Source organism: Solanum dulcamara, chromosome 6, assembly GCF_947179165.1.
Source record: "Solanum dulcamara chromosome 6, daSolDulc1.2, whole genome shotgun sequence".
In the NCBI taxonomy this organism is placed as follows: domain Eukaryota; kingdom Viridiplantae; phylum Streptophyta; class Magnoliopsida; order Solanales; family Solanaceae; genus Solanum; species Solanum dulcamara.
This window is the reverse complement of record NC_077242.1, coordinates 9,632,564-9,646,441: the sequence shown is the minus strand read 5'-3', so window position 1 is coordinate 9,646,441 and position 13,878 is coordinate 9,632,564. Positions and strand designations below refer to the sequence as shown.

At 31.9% G+C, this 13,878-nt stretch overlaps 1 protein-coding gene across 1 annotated transcript; it reads right to left on the bottom strand.

Moving 5' to 3' along the window:
* Positions 1–4,654: 4,654 nt before the first annotated feature.
* LOC129891917 (cellulose synthase-like protein H1) lies at positions 4,655–13,221 on the bottom strand. Its single transcript, XM_055967400.1, has 9 exons — positions 12,804–13,221; positions 11,854–12,178; positions 10,934–11,062; positions 9,111–9,227; positions 8,135–8,347; positions 7,824–7,935; positions 7,147–7,340; positions 6,012–6,362; positions 4,655–5,291 (listed from the first exon to the last, which is right to left on the bottom strand). The coding sequence occupies exons 1-9, from the start codon at positions 13,064–13,066 to the stop codon at positions 4,749–4,751; spliced, it is 2,247 nt and encodes a 748-aa protein (XP_055823375.1). The 5' UTR covers positions 13,067–13,221; the 3' UTR covers positions 4,655–4,748.
* Positions 13,222–13,878: the final 657 nt, after the last annotated feature.

Sequence of the window (13,878 nt, the reverse complement as noted above, 5' to 3'; positions counted from 1 at the left end):
ATCGACGTCGATCTTTGAAATTTCAAGTGAGCGATTGGGTGTTTTTGAAGGTGTCGCCCATGAAAGGAGTAATGAGGTTTAGCAAGAAAGGAAAGCTGAGTCTGAGATATATGGGTACTTACCAGATCCTTCTCTGAATAAGCAAGGTTACCTATGAGCTAGACCTACCGACGGATCTGGAAGAAGTACATCCAGCCTTCCATGTATCAATGCTTCGCAAGTGAATTGGTGATCCATCCCAAGTATATTTTGTAGATGATATCTAGGTCATAAAGGAGTTATCCTACGAAGAGTAACCTATTGCCATCCTGGATCGGCAAATTAGAAGATTGCGGACTAAGGATATAGCTTCCGTCAAGGTATTGTGGCGAAGTGAGAATCGTGAAGAAATGGCCTGGGAAGCTAAAGAGGAAATGAAACACAAGTATCCGTACCTATTCCCTATGTCTATAGGCAATTCTAACTTCTGAAACTCTTAAGGTGATGAAAGTATGTGTTATTGCAATAGAGGGGAATATTCCCTATAGTTTGCGTAATATTTTGAAGAAGGTTCGTTTAACATTCGAGGACGAATGTTCTAAAGGGGGGAAGGATGTTATACCCCATACTTTTGTACCTTGAAAGGTTCTTAAGCTTCTTAAGTTTCTTGAACCTCTTAAGCTTCTTAAGTTTTATTTAAGCTTCTTAAGTTTCTTGAAAGGATAGTAAGCTTCTTATAAGTTGTCATGTGAGCCGGATAATCTATAATGCTATCAAACAACTCTAAGGAAGGGAGAATGTGACACCCCATAGAAGGGAAGATTGGAAATATGATTATGAGAATCCGAAAGGAATTGGAGGCCAAGTAATGAGTCGTAGGACTCGACTTACTTACGTAAGCTACCAATTTGGAAATCTTATATACTTAAACTACTTGAGTACATACCAAGCTTACGTGGCAAGAATTACATAGGTTCGTAAAATAAGACGAGATTATGAACCCACGAGGAGGGAAAAAAGTGACACGTGGCAGCCCATGAGAGTGCCATGTGGCAGCATGAGGAAGTGCCATGTGGCAGCAGCTGCAGCAAGGGTGGTGGATCCCCCCATGCCACATGGCAGCCTGTGATTGAGGAAAGGGGTATATTGGCCCAATGAGGGCTTGATACGTGTCACCACTTAGGGCTTGACATGTGTCACCACTTAGGGGATGACATGTGTCCCCCTTAAAGTAGCCTATATATATATATATATGTTGATGACTTTTAGTCATCCTTATCCCTTAAGTTATTACTTCATCCAAATAATCTAGAAAAGAGAAGAAGAGGAGAGAAACCCTCAAGCTAGAGAGAGTTTCAGATTTGAGGTAAAAAAAAAGGTAAGCTTCCGATTTCGTTCTGTAAATTAATTATCTAAGGTGCACCACGATGTTATGAAGGTGTTAGTAATGAAAATTTATGGTTTGGACCAGCACAAAACGTTATCAAATAACCAAAAAGTTTTAGGCACGCTAAAGGAACTTCTGAGGCAAGTTTCGACGAGGTTGACGAGTTTCGGGCAAGGTAAGAGTTTCTCTTTCGAACTGGAGTTTATGATGATTTTATGAGGTATATTACATGTATTAAATGACGCTGGAAGTGGAAAAATTTTACAAGGATGTTTGACGTTAAAAACAAGCTAAATTAAAGTCGTAGTAGCTAAATCGAAGTCGCGTAGTGTGTTGTCGTTGTGGTGCTATGGGTGCAGCTAGTGGGGTTGCGTATTGCAGGGATTTAAAGTATTTTAAAAAGGGTGTGGCTGCTGGTTGCTGCCACACGATCCTCCATTTGGTATGGTTAAAGATTTTGCGAAATAAAGATTAAAAACTCTATTTTGGTACCGTATTCTGAAGCTAGTTGTTTGGAGCTTGTATTGTGCAATGTTGAAGTGATTTACTTGTAAATATGTTGTTGGTTGTTGTTTTTGGTATTTTTGTTGATATTTTGGCCGAGTCAAAATCTCGAGGACATTGAAGTTACAGGGGAAATGCTGCCCGATTTTTGGTAGCTTTAGAATTAATAACAAACTAGTCGAGGGTAATGGATAGGAAATGACTCCTATTAGTACTTGGTTGTAGAGTGGGATATTGGAAAGTGAAAAGCTATTAACCTTAGTATTACTTTCATTTCAAATAGGTTAAGGAGGTATCAAGACAAGACGGATTTCAATTAATTCCTAAACAGGTATGTGAAGCCCTTCTTTCTCTTGGCATGTTTTTGGTAGAGTTTGGTAAAGCTACCCTTCTTTTCTCTTGAAATGTCTTTGACATAAGTATGATGTTATAATGCTATGATTACTCAACGAGTCCCATCATAGGTCGGGTACGTTATGTGATGGTATGGTAAAGCAATGAGAAGGTTTGATACCTAGCTCATGACGGACCGGGTACGATATTTGTATATAATGACTCTATGAGGGAAAGTAGAGAGTATGTAAAGCTTATTCTATTCCTTCTTTTGGCATGACCCATAGAAATCCAATGGACAAAGAATGTGCAAAGTCTACAAGAAGCTCCTATTCTTAAGTACACTAGGATGACCAACGTTTTTAATTTTCTAGAACGTATGTCCTTTTTCCTCGATTCATGTGAAAATGTCCGACCATCCTAAGTTGGTATAATTTATGTTGTGGTATAAGGCATGACTCTCATTCACTCCTTTAAGCTAGAACTCTTCCAATAATTGAACTATGGCTTCTCAAGTTTTTCTATACCTTGGGAAGGAGTAAGTAGGTAAAGTAAATCTTTTTTTTTTGGCATGAACTTTATGAAACGAATAGACGAAGTATATGTGATCCCAAGGAAGTCCCCATTCTCAAAGTTACTAAGATGGCCATTTTCTTGACTTTCAAAAGATATTTTATTACGCCTTGATACAAGTAGATGATTTCAAAAGTGCTACCTTGATGTAAACCGTAATGACACTCCAAAGGTACTTGTTATGGCTATTGTCCTAATTTTCGAACGATAGTTCATTTTGATTATTTCAACAAGTCTCCAATGATGGTTTAAATTACATATGGTTACTCACTACTCTACTCGTGTATACTGTAACCCTTCTTTCACCAAGTCTCGGGTCGGGAACGTAATCGTGCGCATTTCACTGCATTATCCACCGAGTCCCTCACTAAAGGGCCGAGTACGCTATATGAGAAAATGATAATGCAATGACATGAACAACTCACCGAGTCCTTCACTAGAGGGCCAGGAACGTATGTGTATATATATGATGATGTGATGTAATGTGATAAGGTGATGATGACGCCGGGCACTATGATGGTCCTACAGATATATGTTTCACTGAGTCCCTGAAGGGGCCGGCTATATTGTATAATATGAGCATGCATGTTTTATGATTCACAAGGTACAGTTACAGTTTTTTCTTAAGTAACGAATTTATCCCCCTGGCTCTTTTTATTTCCGATATGTTTTTAGTTATGCTTTACATACTCAGTACATATGTCGTACTGAACCTCCTTTCTTCGGGGGGCTGCATTCATGCCCGCAGGTACAGACGCACGTTTTGGAGACCCACCAGCTTAGGACTCCTACCAGCAAGTTCGGAAAAAGCTCCATTGTATCGGAGCCTAGTTGTGGTACTGGTCTCTTGATTTGTACACTCGTTTTGTTTATTCAGGGGTACGACGGGGGCTATGTCCCGCCTTATGTTATCATTGTACTCTTAGAGGTATGTAGATATGTATGTGGATTGTATACGCACGTATGCACAGTTATGCTGATATGGTTTATGTTTTGGGGGACGTTTTCCCCTGTCGTGGTAGTCGTACCGGCTGAGGTGTGATCTGGTATATTTGTATACTGTGACTCAAATAGGGGACAAGTTTGCTTATAGCTAGCAAGGGTATACGCGAGTGTCCAGTTCGGACACCCGTCACGGCCTACGGGATTGGGTTGTGACAGTTTTTCACTATAAAAAATAAATTAGCTATGAACTTCCGGCCAATCAGGCTTTCTACTAAAGGAAATTGTCAAAGCACCTCTTACTTCGGTCTCTTTAATCCATTGCTAAACTACTCAAAGCTAACACATTCTTATGATAATCTATTGTTAAATAGGATTAACAATAAATTTTATTGTTAAGCTATCAAATTTGTTTTTAGCTAAATTCTGTTTTTAGTAGTGTTTATTATTCGTCCCTTTTTATATAAATTAATTTTAAATGTATGTTTTTTTGGGAAAATATTCGCCATTGTAATCAAAAAAGTGTTCGTCAACACCTTTTTACCAAACACATTAATTGCGTAGTATTTATTAACTTCTGCACATTTATTCAAACACATAGCTATTTATTTTTAAAAGCAATTTCAATACTTAATACATATTAGCTACTTTTAATTGGCTATCCAAGCAGACTCATAGTACATAGCTATATGTATTTTGGAAAAATTAAAATGTATAATTTTTAATTATACCAGACAACAGACAGCAAAGAAAAAGTCATTAGTCAAAATAATATTAATGTTAGTACAAAAAGTGTTTTAAAGAGAGTAAATGTAGTAGTTTACTGTGTAGTTACATGTGTAACATAGTTATTAGATAATCATACCATGTAATTATTACTATTTTCTTTTCGCCAGAGAACTGCAAAATATAATTACTATCCTCAACTACACTAATATAATTTTAACCAAATAAATATTTGACTAGACAAAGAATTAAATTACATAAGATACACTCAAATTCAATTACAAGATGCTCTTCAAAACAACCGTTAATTAAATTTCTTACAATTTATTGTTAATATGAAAAGATGGACTAACAACAATGCCAATGCCCCTGACTTGAGAATAGTTGATGTTGGAATCCCATACTTTCCTTTAGCAAACAAGCCCTTCAAGAATGTCCAAAATACAAAAACAATCCACATTATGCATATAATTTCTCCTAGTCCCCATTCAACATTCCCTTTCTTAAAATCCAACACTCCAATGACCAAGGCACTAAGGTTCAATAAGAGAATTGCAAGGCCAGGCACAAAAATTGGGGAATCATCAAATGTGAACCTTCCAATATTAGTATTTGTGTCATCTTGGTCCTTTTTTGTAATTTCAAATACAGTCTCAGAAAATCCAAGTAATTTAATTGTAGCGCTTAAAATTCCAAATAGCCATGCTGTCATGGCATTAACCCTCCACATTCTTTGATTGTTTAACCATGCTATTATTGGTTCATTTGCTCTAACATACTCAGATAAAACATATAGATTGTAGATGATAAAGATTAATGCTGGTATAACTATACTTGATTCATTTGCCTGCATATATATGTAGCAAAATGAAGTTGGTAGAGAATAACTTTGAGATACTAAAGAATTGAAAAAAGAAAAGCATAAAAAATAGGGATCTTAACATTTTTAGTCAGTCAGATAAAAAAAGTTTTTGCCCCCCTAACTGTAATAGTTTGTAGTCATTGACTCATCATTGGTATATACTCAATATATAGCATATGTATAATCATGTACACCTTATTTATACACAAATTATACAATAATTATATATTAGTTATACACTACATGCTAGCTAAAGAAAAAAAACTAAAGTTATTTTTTATGGCTTTTAACACATTTGGCTAGTAAACCAAAAATAAGTACAGCCGCTAACCAAATATACAAAAACATATATTAATTATTTATAAATATGTATAATTATGTTAATATAAAAATTATATATATTTATCAGCTATTATTAGGTAATGGCTATACACCGTAAAAAAACTCAATTTTCTAGTGTGAGTTTTGTTGGGATGTTATGTAGTGTAAAATATCGTGCAAGATATGGGGTGATTTATAAGAATGGTGTTAGAGGGGAATAGTCTGGAACTTTTGACATTACTTACCCTATAGGAAAAACTTCAATTTTAATAAGTTATGACTTTTGAACTTAACTATTTGCACATGCAACAAGGTTCAAAAGTTCAAGACCATCCATTTTCAACGTCTATGAGTTTCTAAAAACATATGTACCAATATTCTCACCTTGGGTAAAAAGTGGGAGTTGGTGATGAGGCAATATGCAGGCAGAATAGCATAACAAACTTCAAAAATGGATCTCAAGGGCCATAGTTGGACATACAAATAAGCCATGCATTGTCTCAATTGAAGCCTCCCAAAAAGGGTTCCGATAAGTGGGCTTTTACTGTGGAAGAGAATTTCAAAGAGCCCAGTAGACCATCTCTTCTGTTGGATCATTGAGGCAGGCCCACCTGAAGGTGCACATCCAAGAAAGGCAGGCGGGTCGGGTAAGCAGTAAGCGGATCTCCAGCCTCTTGATTGGATAAAGAGTCCAGTTAGGATATCTTCTGTTGCAGTACCATATAGCCAGCCCATCTGACAAATTTTGACCCAAATGAGAAATTGTATACTAAGCTAGCCAAGTATGATTAGATTTTCAAAATCTGATATTCAAATATTTTTCAATTTTGCAAAAATAAGTTCAGATCAGTTTTTGGAGTTTTGAGATTTCCACTAACAACATTTCAACTAAATTGTATGTCCAAACATAATTTCAAATTTCAAAAATCACAACTTAAAAATTCAAATTTTTAAATTTCAACTTCAAAATCAATAGTCAAACGAAAGCTAAAACAATTCAGTCAAAACTTGTTTTATCATTTTTTTCATAAAATGTATATGAATTTGACTTGTATACATGAATTGAGAGTTGTTCAAATCATATACTTCTAATGATATTGAAAATGGGTCAAAAGTTTAAGACCATCCGTCTTCAAGATCATTCTTGTAAATCACCTGATAATAAAAGAATGTTGAGTTTAACTCAACTCCAAACTTGTTTATTAAGTAAGAATTGCCTGATACTAAAGAGACCATTTTTTCCTCGTATAACCAATGTGGGACTCCAAAATATATATCAATTAATTATTTTTAAGAGTAAATTAAATAATATTTGATTATTTAGAAAAGAGTTAATGATAAATTTCAGTAATTTTATTATTATTATTTGTGATTCTTAGAAGGCGTGTGAAAGAAAAATATTACCACAAATATAAAATAAAGATAATAACATGTAGCAGATTATCTGTCTTATTTTTCAAATTACTAATTCATTTGTTACGATTAGTTAAACACTCACTTAAAATGAATCATTAATTACCTTTTGACCCCAGGCAGTGCCAAATTCAAATCCACAGCTTCCAACTTGATGTGCAATCTCAATGGAACTTGAGGGAGAATCAGAATTAAATTGCTCAATAATATTTGATCCTCCTGAGAGTGTCTTAGCAACTGATGTTGATAACTTCTCTGACTTTCCATAAGTTTTCTGTATATACTCATCCTTCAATTCTCCTAATTATAATTATGAAACATGTCTTATTAAATTAAGCAGCATTTTATCTTGTTACACGTTTGTGAAATTTTAAAAAATATACCATTCAATATAAATTATTAATCCGCATAGTTTAATATAAAATATTATACCTGTCGGAAAGTATTATACATATATAATGTGTCAATCTTATATAAAAATATTTATACACAAATATAAGCTAAATCGGGTATAATGTTAAACAATGTTTTTTTTTTGGGAAATATTTTCTCCCACTGGACATAAAGAGTAATATTTCCATTTTTTTCAAATACACTCGTTTGAAAATTTATATACTGAAAAACTAAATAAGAAAATCTTATAAGTTATAATAGTTGACAAATTAAATTATTTAAAATGTATTTCAAAAATTCCCGATAATGTTTTTTGTATTTGACTCTCCAAATTGTGTCACATAAAGTAGAGCGGATAATATTTAAAAAAGAAGAAGTTAGTTTGCATACCAGCAGTTATTTTTTCATGTGGTGACAAGCCATATATAACTTTTCGTCTGTGGAAACATCCTGTTCCTTGATAAAATGGCCCTTGAATACCACAAATTCCTCTTCCCAAATACTATAATTAGCAGAAGATAAATATAAAAAAAATGAAAAAATTGAATAATGAAGAAAACATATAATGACCCATGAAAGTTTACATATAATGACCCATGAAAGTTTAGTCTTATAATCTAATTAATAAATAAATGATTCATGTTTTTATTGTTTGAATGAATGCATATTGTGTATGCATGCTATAACAAATTAGAATTTACCTCGTGTAACACTTTTAATTGATTTCCATAAGGATCTTCTTTCAATCCATCGTAGAAGAATTGTGGAAATTGAACAAATCCGCAGTCTTTTTCATCCTTAGCACCAAAAAAATAACACATGGCATGTAGAACAACTTGTGGGTTATTTGCGTACATGTCACAATCCACATTTAGCATGAATGGTGCATTGGTCATCACTCCAGATACTCTAGTCTGTTTATAATGCACAAAATAAAATATACAAAATTAATAAATAGCAAAAGAAAGAAAGAAAGAAAATGATCACCTTTTCAAGAGGGAGTAGAGAAAATCATAAGTAACATTCTAAGGCGTCGTTTGGGTTGAGGAATAAAAAAAAATAGTTTTGAGATAAAAAAATAGTTCTGGAATAAAATTTTGGTATTTTGTTTGGTTGTCACGTTTGAGATAACTTATTCCAATATTTATACTATAGTGATGGGATAAGTTATGTAGTCCCATACACATGATGAGATAAGTTATTCCAAAATAGCTAATCCCAAGATAATTAATCATGGGATAACTTGTTTCCAACCAAATGACTCCTAAGATTATTATTGTCTTCACCCCACCTCATAAGTCGCGGAACCAAGATTTCTACTAGGGGTTTAAAATAACATACGAAGAAATCAAGGGTTTAAAATAACATATGAAGAAATCAAAGGGAGTTCAACGTTTATTATTTATACATAAGAATTTAAGTATAAATAATGTAATTTCGTGCTGAAAGAGGTTCGGATGAACGCTTCGATCCTATCTAGCTCCTCACTAGTCATAACCACCCCCACTACTAACGTCATCAAAACAGATTCAGAATTTAAAATTTATAAATTCCCAAAATGAACTTAAGTTAATATAAAATAATAACTGAGTTCACGGTCATTTTTTTACCGAAAATACCCTTTGAGGATCCTTTTATCTTTGAAGGTAGCTAGCTAGTAGGGTTTTGGGGTCTAACCAGAACATTCATGGCACCGGCTTTAAATTGATGTGGATGCTTTGGACGCTTCTCTCTGGATATGTACACAAGATGAGGCAACCCATCAACAACACCCTCCTTGTTCTCCCATATTACCTTCATCATACAACAAACAATTTCAAATTATATATTATGCACTTATATATTGAAAAATATTTAGTAATTTAACCTGTTATAATAAATTATCTACTTTATTTGAGGATAATCTAGATAGGACCAAGAAAAGATATATCTACTCATCAAAACGAGTATTGTTGTGAAAGTTCAAAAGATAATTAAAAATATTATTGAATTTTTAAGAATATTTAAAAATTGTATTTGGTTATGAATTCATTTGAAAAAATATTGAAACTTGAAATACTTCTCAAGCCAGTTTTCAACTACAAATTCTCCCCAAGTAAAGTTGATACAACGGAGAAAATTGTAAAACAAATATTCATTTGTAAATAAATACTAATTCCGTTTCAATTTGTTTGTCTTACGGTCTCTTTTAGTTTAGAAAAGAATGTTTTTTTCTTTTTTGACAATTATTTAATTTTAACTTTCCACGTGACATGTTTAAGACCGTAAGACTAAAGGATATTTTAGTACATTCTACATAAACATCTTTAGCTTAAGACCACAAGATTTTGAAATATCTTTTATTTTCTAAAATTTCATGTCAAGTGAAAACACGACAAACAAATTGTAATGGAAGGAGTGCAATCCATGTTTAACTGTTATAATCGAAAACCTATTGGACATTGTTTAGGTAGCGTTTGGCCCCAAGTAGTTTTTGAAAAAAACTTGAAAAATATTAGGGAACTTGTGTTTGTCCATACAATTTGCCATTACTTAGCAAATATTTTTGGCAAAATCCCCAAGTTTTCAAGTTCTAAAAAAAAGTAGAACTTGGTAAGTTTTAAAAATATAAAAATAACAACAAATTTTTATATTTTATAAAAATACCAATCATTTATTAATTCCAATTAAATATTTATCTACCAATTTACTCCATTAATATGATCAATCAATACCATTAATCCCTCTTAAATAAAATGGTATTGGTTAAAATGGTATTGGTCTCAAATAGTTTTTGGAAACAATAATTTGTTTTTAATTTGATTAATATATTTTATATAATGTTATTTTATTATTGTTGATTGTTATTAATTATGCTATAAAGTTTTTTTTAACGAAATATATTCATTATAAAATGATAACACAAACTTATGAGTATTTTTAATAATTTTTAGAGCTTACAGGTACAAAATAATATTTTTTTAAATTTCACCAAAACTTGAGAAAACTTGGAGGCCAAATGCATGGTGCAATTTCACCAAAATTTCTCCCAAGAATAACTTGTCAAGAATATTTGGAAACTTGGGACCAAACGGGGTTAGTTTAAATTTGAGATTGGTGGATACGAAAAATAGAAGGAATTATTTTCCTAGGATGTCAATATAAAACAGAAATTAAAATGAATTCTTGTAATCGAAGTTGACTGAAAATGACATAGCAGAAGGTGATATATACGTTAAAGATACTAAATTTAGACCTTTCCTTATATATCAAGAGTCTTGTAAGGTTCGATGGGACAATAATATCATGACCATATATCTTCAAACTTTAGTTGAATTTATATGATGAAATAGGAATATATATTTGAAATTAAATTGAATTACAGTATATTTTATAGTCGCAACTTTAAGGTGTAATGTCTAATTTTTGTTTTTCTTGTGATATTAAATTAAGGAAGAGGAAATGAAAACTTGTTCTAAGAAGAAGAAAATAACAGAAGACATAAATAAGTAGTGAAAAACCTTTATAATGGTTGGATGATTTTTGGTTTCGATATTTGAGAAGACAGCAAAATCTCCAGTAAAATCACATGCCTCTTTTCTATGAGTACTTGCGTCTTCTATCTTTTCACACAGCTGTTTATATTCATCCTGCAATTTCCCAACAAAAAAGTATTTTATATTCATTATTGGTTACTACTATGTATGTCCAAAGTGTCAAAATGAGCGGGTCATATTAAATTTGAGCATGTGAAAAGTTACTTAGGCTGAAATAAATTAGATAAAAATAGACTGAAATATGAATCATAAGTTAATTCGTTCAATATTTATCAAAAAATTATTTTATTATTTTATAAATTTTAATATCTAATTAAATTATTATTTTTCTTTATTGTGACGATATGAAACATATTAGATAAAAAGATATTTTGACAAAATTCGTAATGAGTCAATTTGGTGTAATCCAATTTTTTATCTACTGAAGGGTTGAGTTGAAAGAAGTTGGGCTAATAACCTGTACAATTTCTATACGTAAATATCAATGCATTCCAAGTTTGACAAGCAAAAAATTGATATTGTCAATTATGCCCATAGTAATTCCAAATAGTTTATTTAAGCGTTAATATAGTAATAATATAATGTAAAAAACTTTTGAGAAGAGAAAATAAGTCGGACAAGTTTATCGTTATTATAACCACTAATTAAATCTTTGAAAATGATTTTTCATGCTCACTTATAATTTTAAATAGAAAAAAATATGATGTTTTCAATTAAATTTCTAAAACTTCGAAACGAGAAAAATTAACCATAGGATATGTAGTAAAACTATAAATATGAAACAGTGAAAGCATTAAATAGTAAAGTGATAAAATTATATTTAAATATCTTCTTTATATTGGCTTGTGTAGAAACTATAATATAGTATAAAACAATTTACATACCTTCATTCTTTTCCAGTCTTGTAGGAACTCTTGTGAGCTATCTTGTGGTGGTGGTGAGTTAACACTAAAATATCTAAAAGGGGCTCTAAGAACAATATTATACTTCTTACAAAAAGGAACCCAAAGCTTAGCAAATTTTGATGCTTCAACAAGTGAATAATACGTAACAATTGATGCACCATCGTCGGAGACATAACAAGCTAGCTTATTAGCCGGATAATTCACCGCTAACAACGATAACACGGTGTTTATCGTTATGAGAGGCGGTTCTAGAACGGGATCTGCTGTGGTAACAAATATATCCACTGCTGGAAACTCTGAAATCCTATATAAGATTATACAAAATAAGAGCAAAAAAATTGATTAACTTCTATATATGGAGAGTACGTAATACAATACAGGATCTTACACTATCACATAGACATAGCAGAGCCAAAAATTCTGGAAAATTGTTAAGAGTGCAACATTTTACATTTATTAAGGAGATCCAACAATATATACATATAAATTTTTTTTATCTTATGCGACATATTTTTAAATAAAGAGGTCTCAATTGGAACCCTTCCCATTAGGTAGCTCCAATTGCTATCAAATACTTCATAATTATCTATAATAAGTGGAATTAGTAATCTGAAACAAGAGACGTGACCTAGGTAGAATTCAATAGCTTTAATTACTCATTTCCTTTTAACAAATCACTTAATATATATAAATGACGTTATCAGCTAGCTAGAATTAACCTCGGAAAGATCCAAAACTCATCAACTCAAAATTCTAACTCCGCAACAATAGTATCTGAAAATGGAACAATTGAGTTTGCTAAGAGGTTTTGGATACGAGATATGCAAAAAGATATCTCTCCCATCTCTCTCAAAGCTTTAACCTCCTGTAGAACAGATTAAATTTGCTACAAAGAATTAGAAAAGGGTGAGGAAGTTTGATTGTGGTACCGTTCCAAAAGGCGTAGAGGATATGTTTTTGGTTCAATTTGACTCCATTTTGTGCTGACGATGAGAATCCAAATGAGAGTGAACCATGACTCACATATAAGAGCCAAGAGCCATTGGAAAGCATGGTATTTTAGAGTGAGGAATCTATAGGCCATGAGTGAGAACAAAAGGAAAAGAATGAAGAGTTCTATTCCTTTTGATATAATGTTTTTTCGATACTTAACTTCATAAAGAGGAAGAGAAGAAGGTGTTCTGGGCGCCATTAATATTGGAGAAATGTAGTATAAACAAAAACTGTTTATTGGCAATGAGTTTTTCCTTTATATGCATCTCAATGTTTACATATTTATAGCTACGAGTACACCCGTATTTTAGATGTTGGGCTAGAGCTGTACCCTAAGCTTGTATTTGGACATGCAATTTCATATCATAATTTTGAATCATCATTTGGAATGTGATTTGAAACAATGATTTCAAATCATACCCCAAATTCTTTAAAAAGCACAATTTGAGATTTTAAATCATAATTTCAATTTTTAAAAAATAATGTAAAGATTGACCCATACGTTTATATTTTGTTTTTTGTTTTTTTTTTTAAAAAAAGACTCATTGTTTAAACAGTGTAAAAAAATGTGTACTCATGCTCAGTGTGAAGAGATTGTCGATTGACCACCCTTCGATAGACATAGTTATACCCCTAATGGTTTGATCATTTGGTAAGATTATATAAAATTAGGAAAATTTTAATAATTTTCACAAACTTGTGCGTTTTTCATGTTTCAAAAAAAAATATTTTTAAAAAATTCAAAGTACATGTCCAAACAAAACTTCAACTTCAAATCAATATAATTTCAAATCATGATTTCATGTTGCATTTTCAAATGGGTCCTAAGTATCCATCCACTCTTAATTAATCAGAAATTTAGTTCGAGTTTTAATAAGAAAATCATTTTTGAAAGAAAATCTTTACTTTAAAGGTGAAATTTTTCAATGGGAATTCGAAATACACGAGTTTCTTTCAAAGAAAATATCAAATATCAGATGAAAATATTTATAGTGTTTATATAATTTCTCA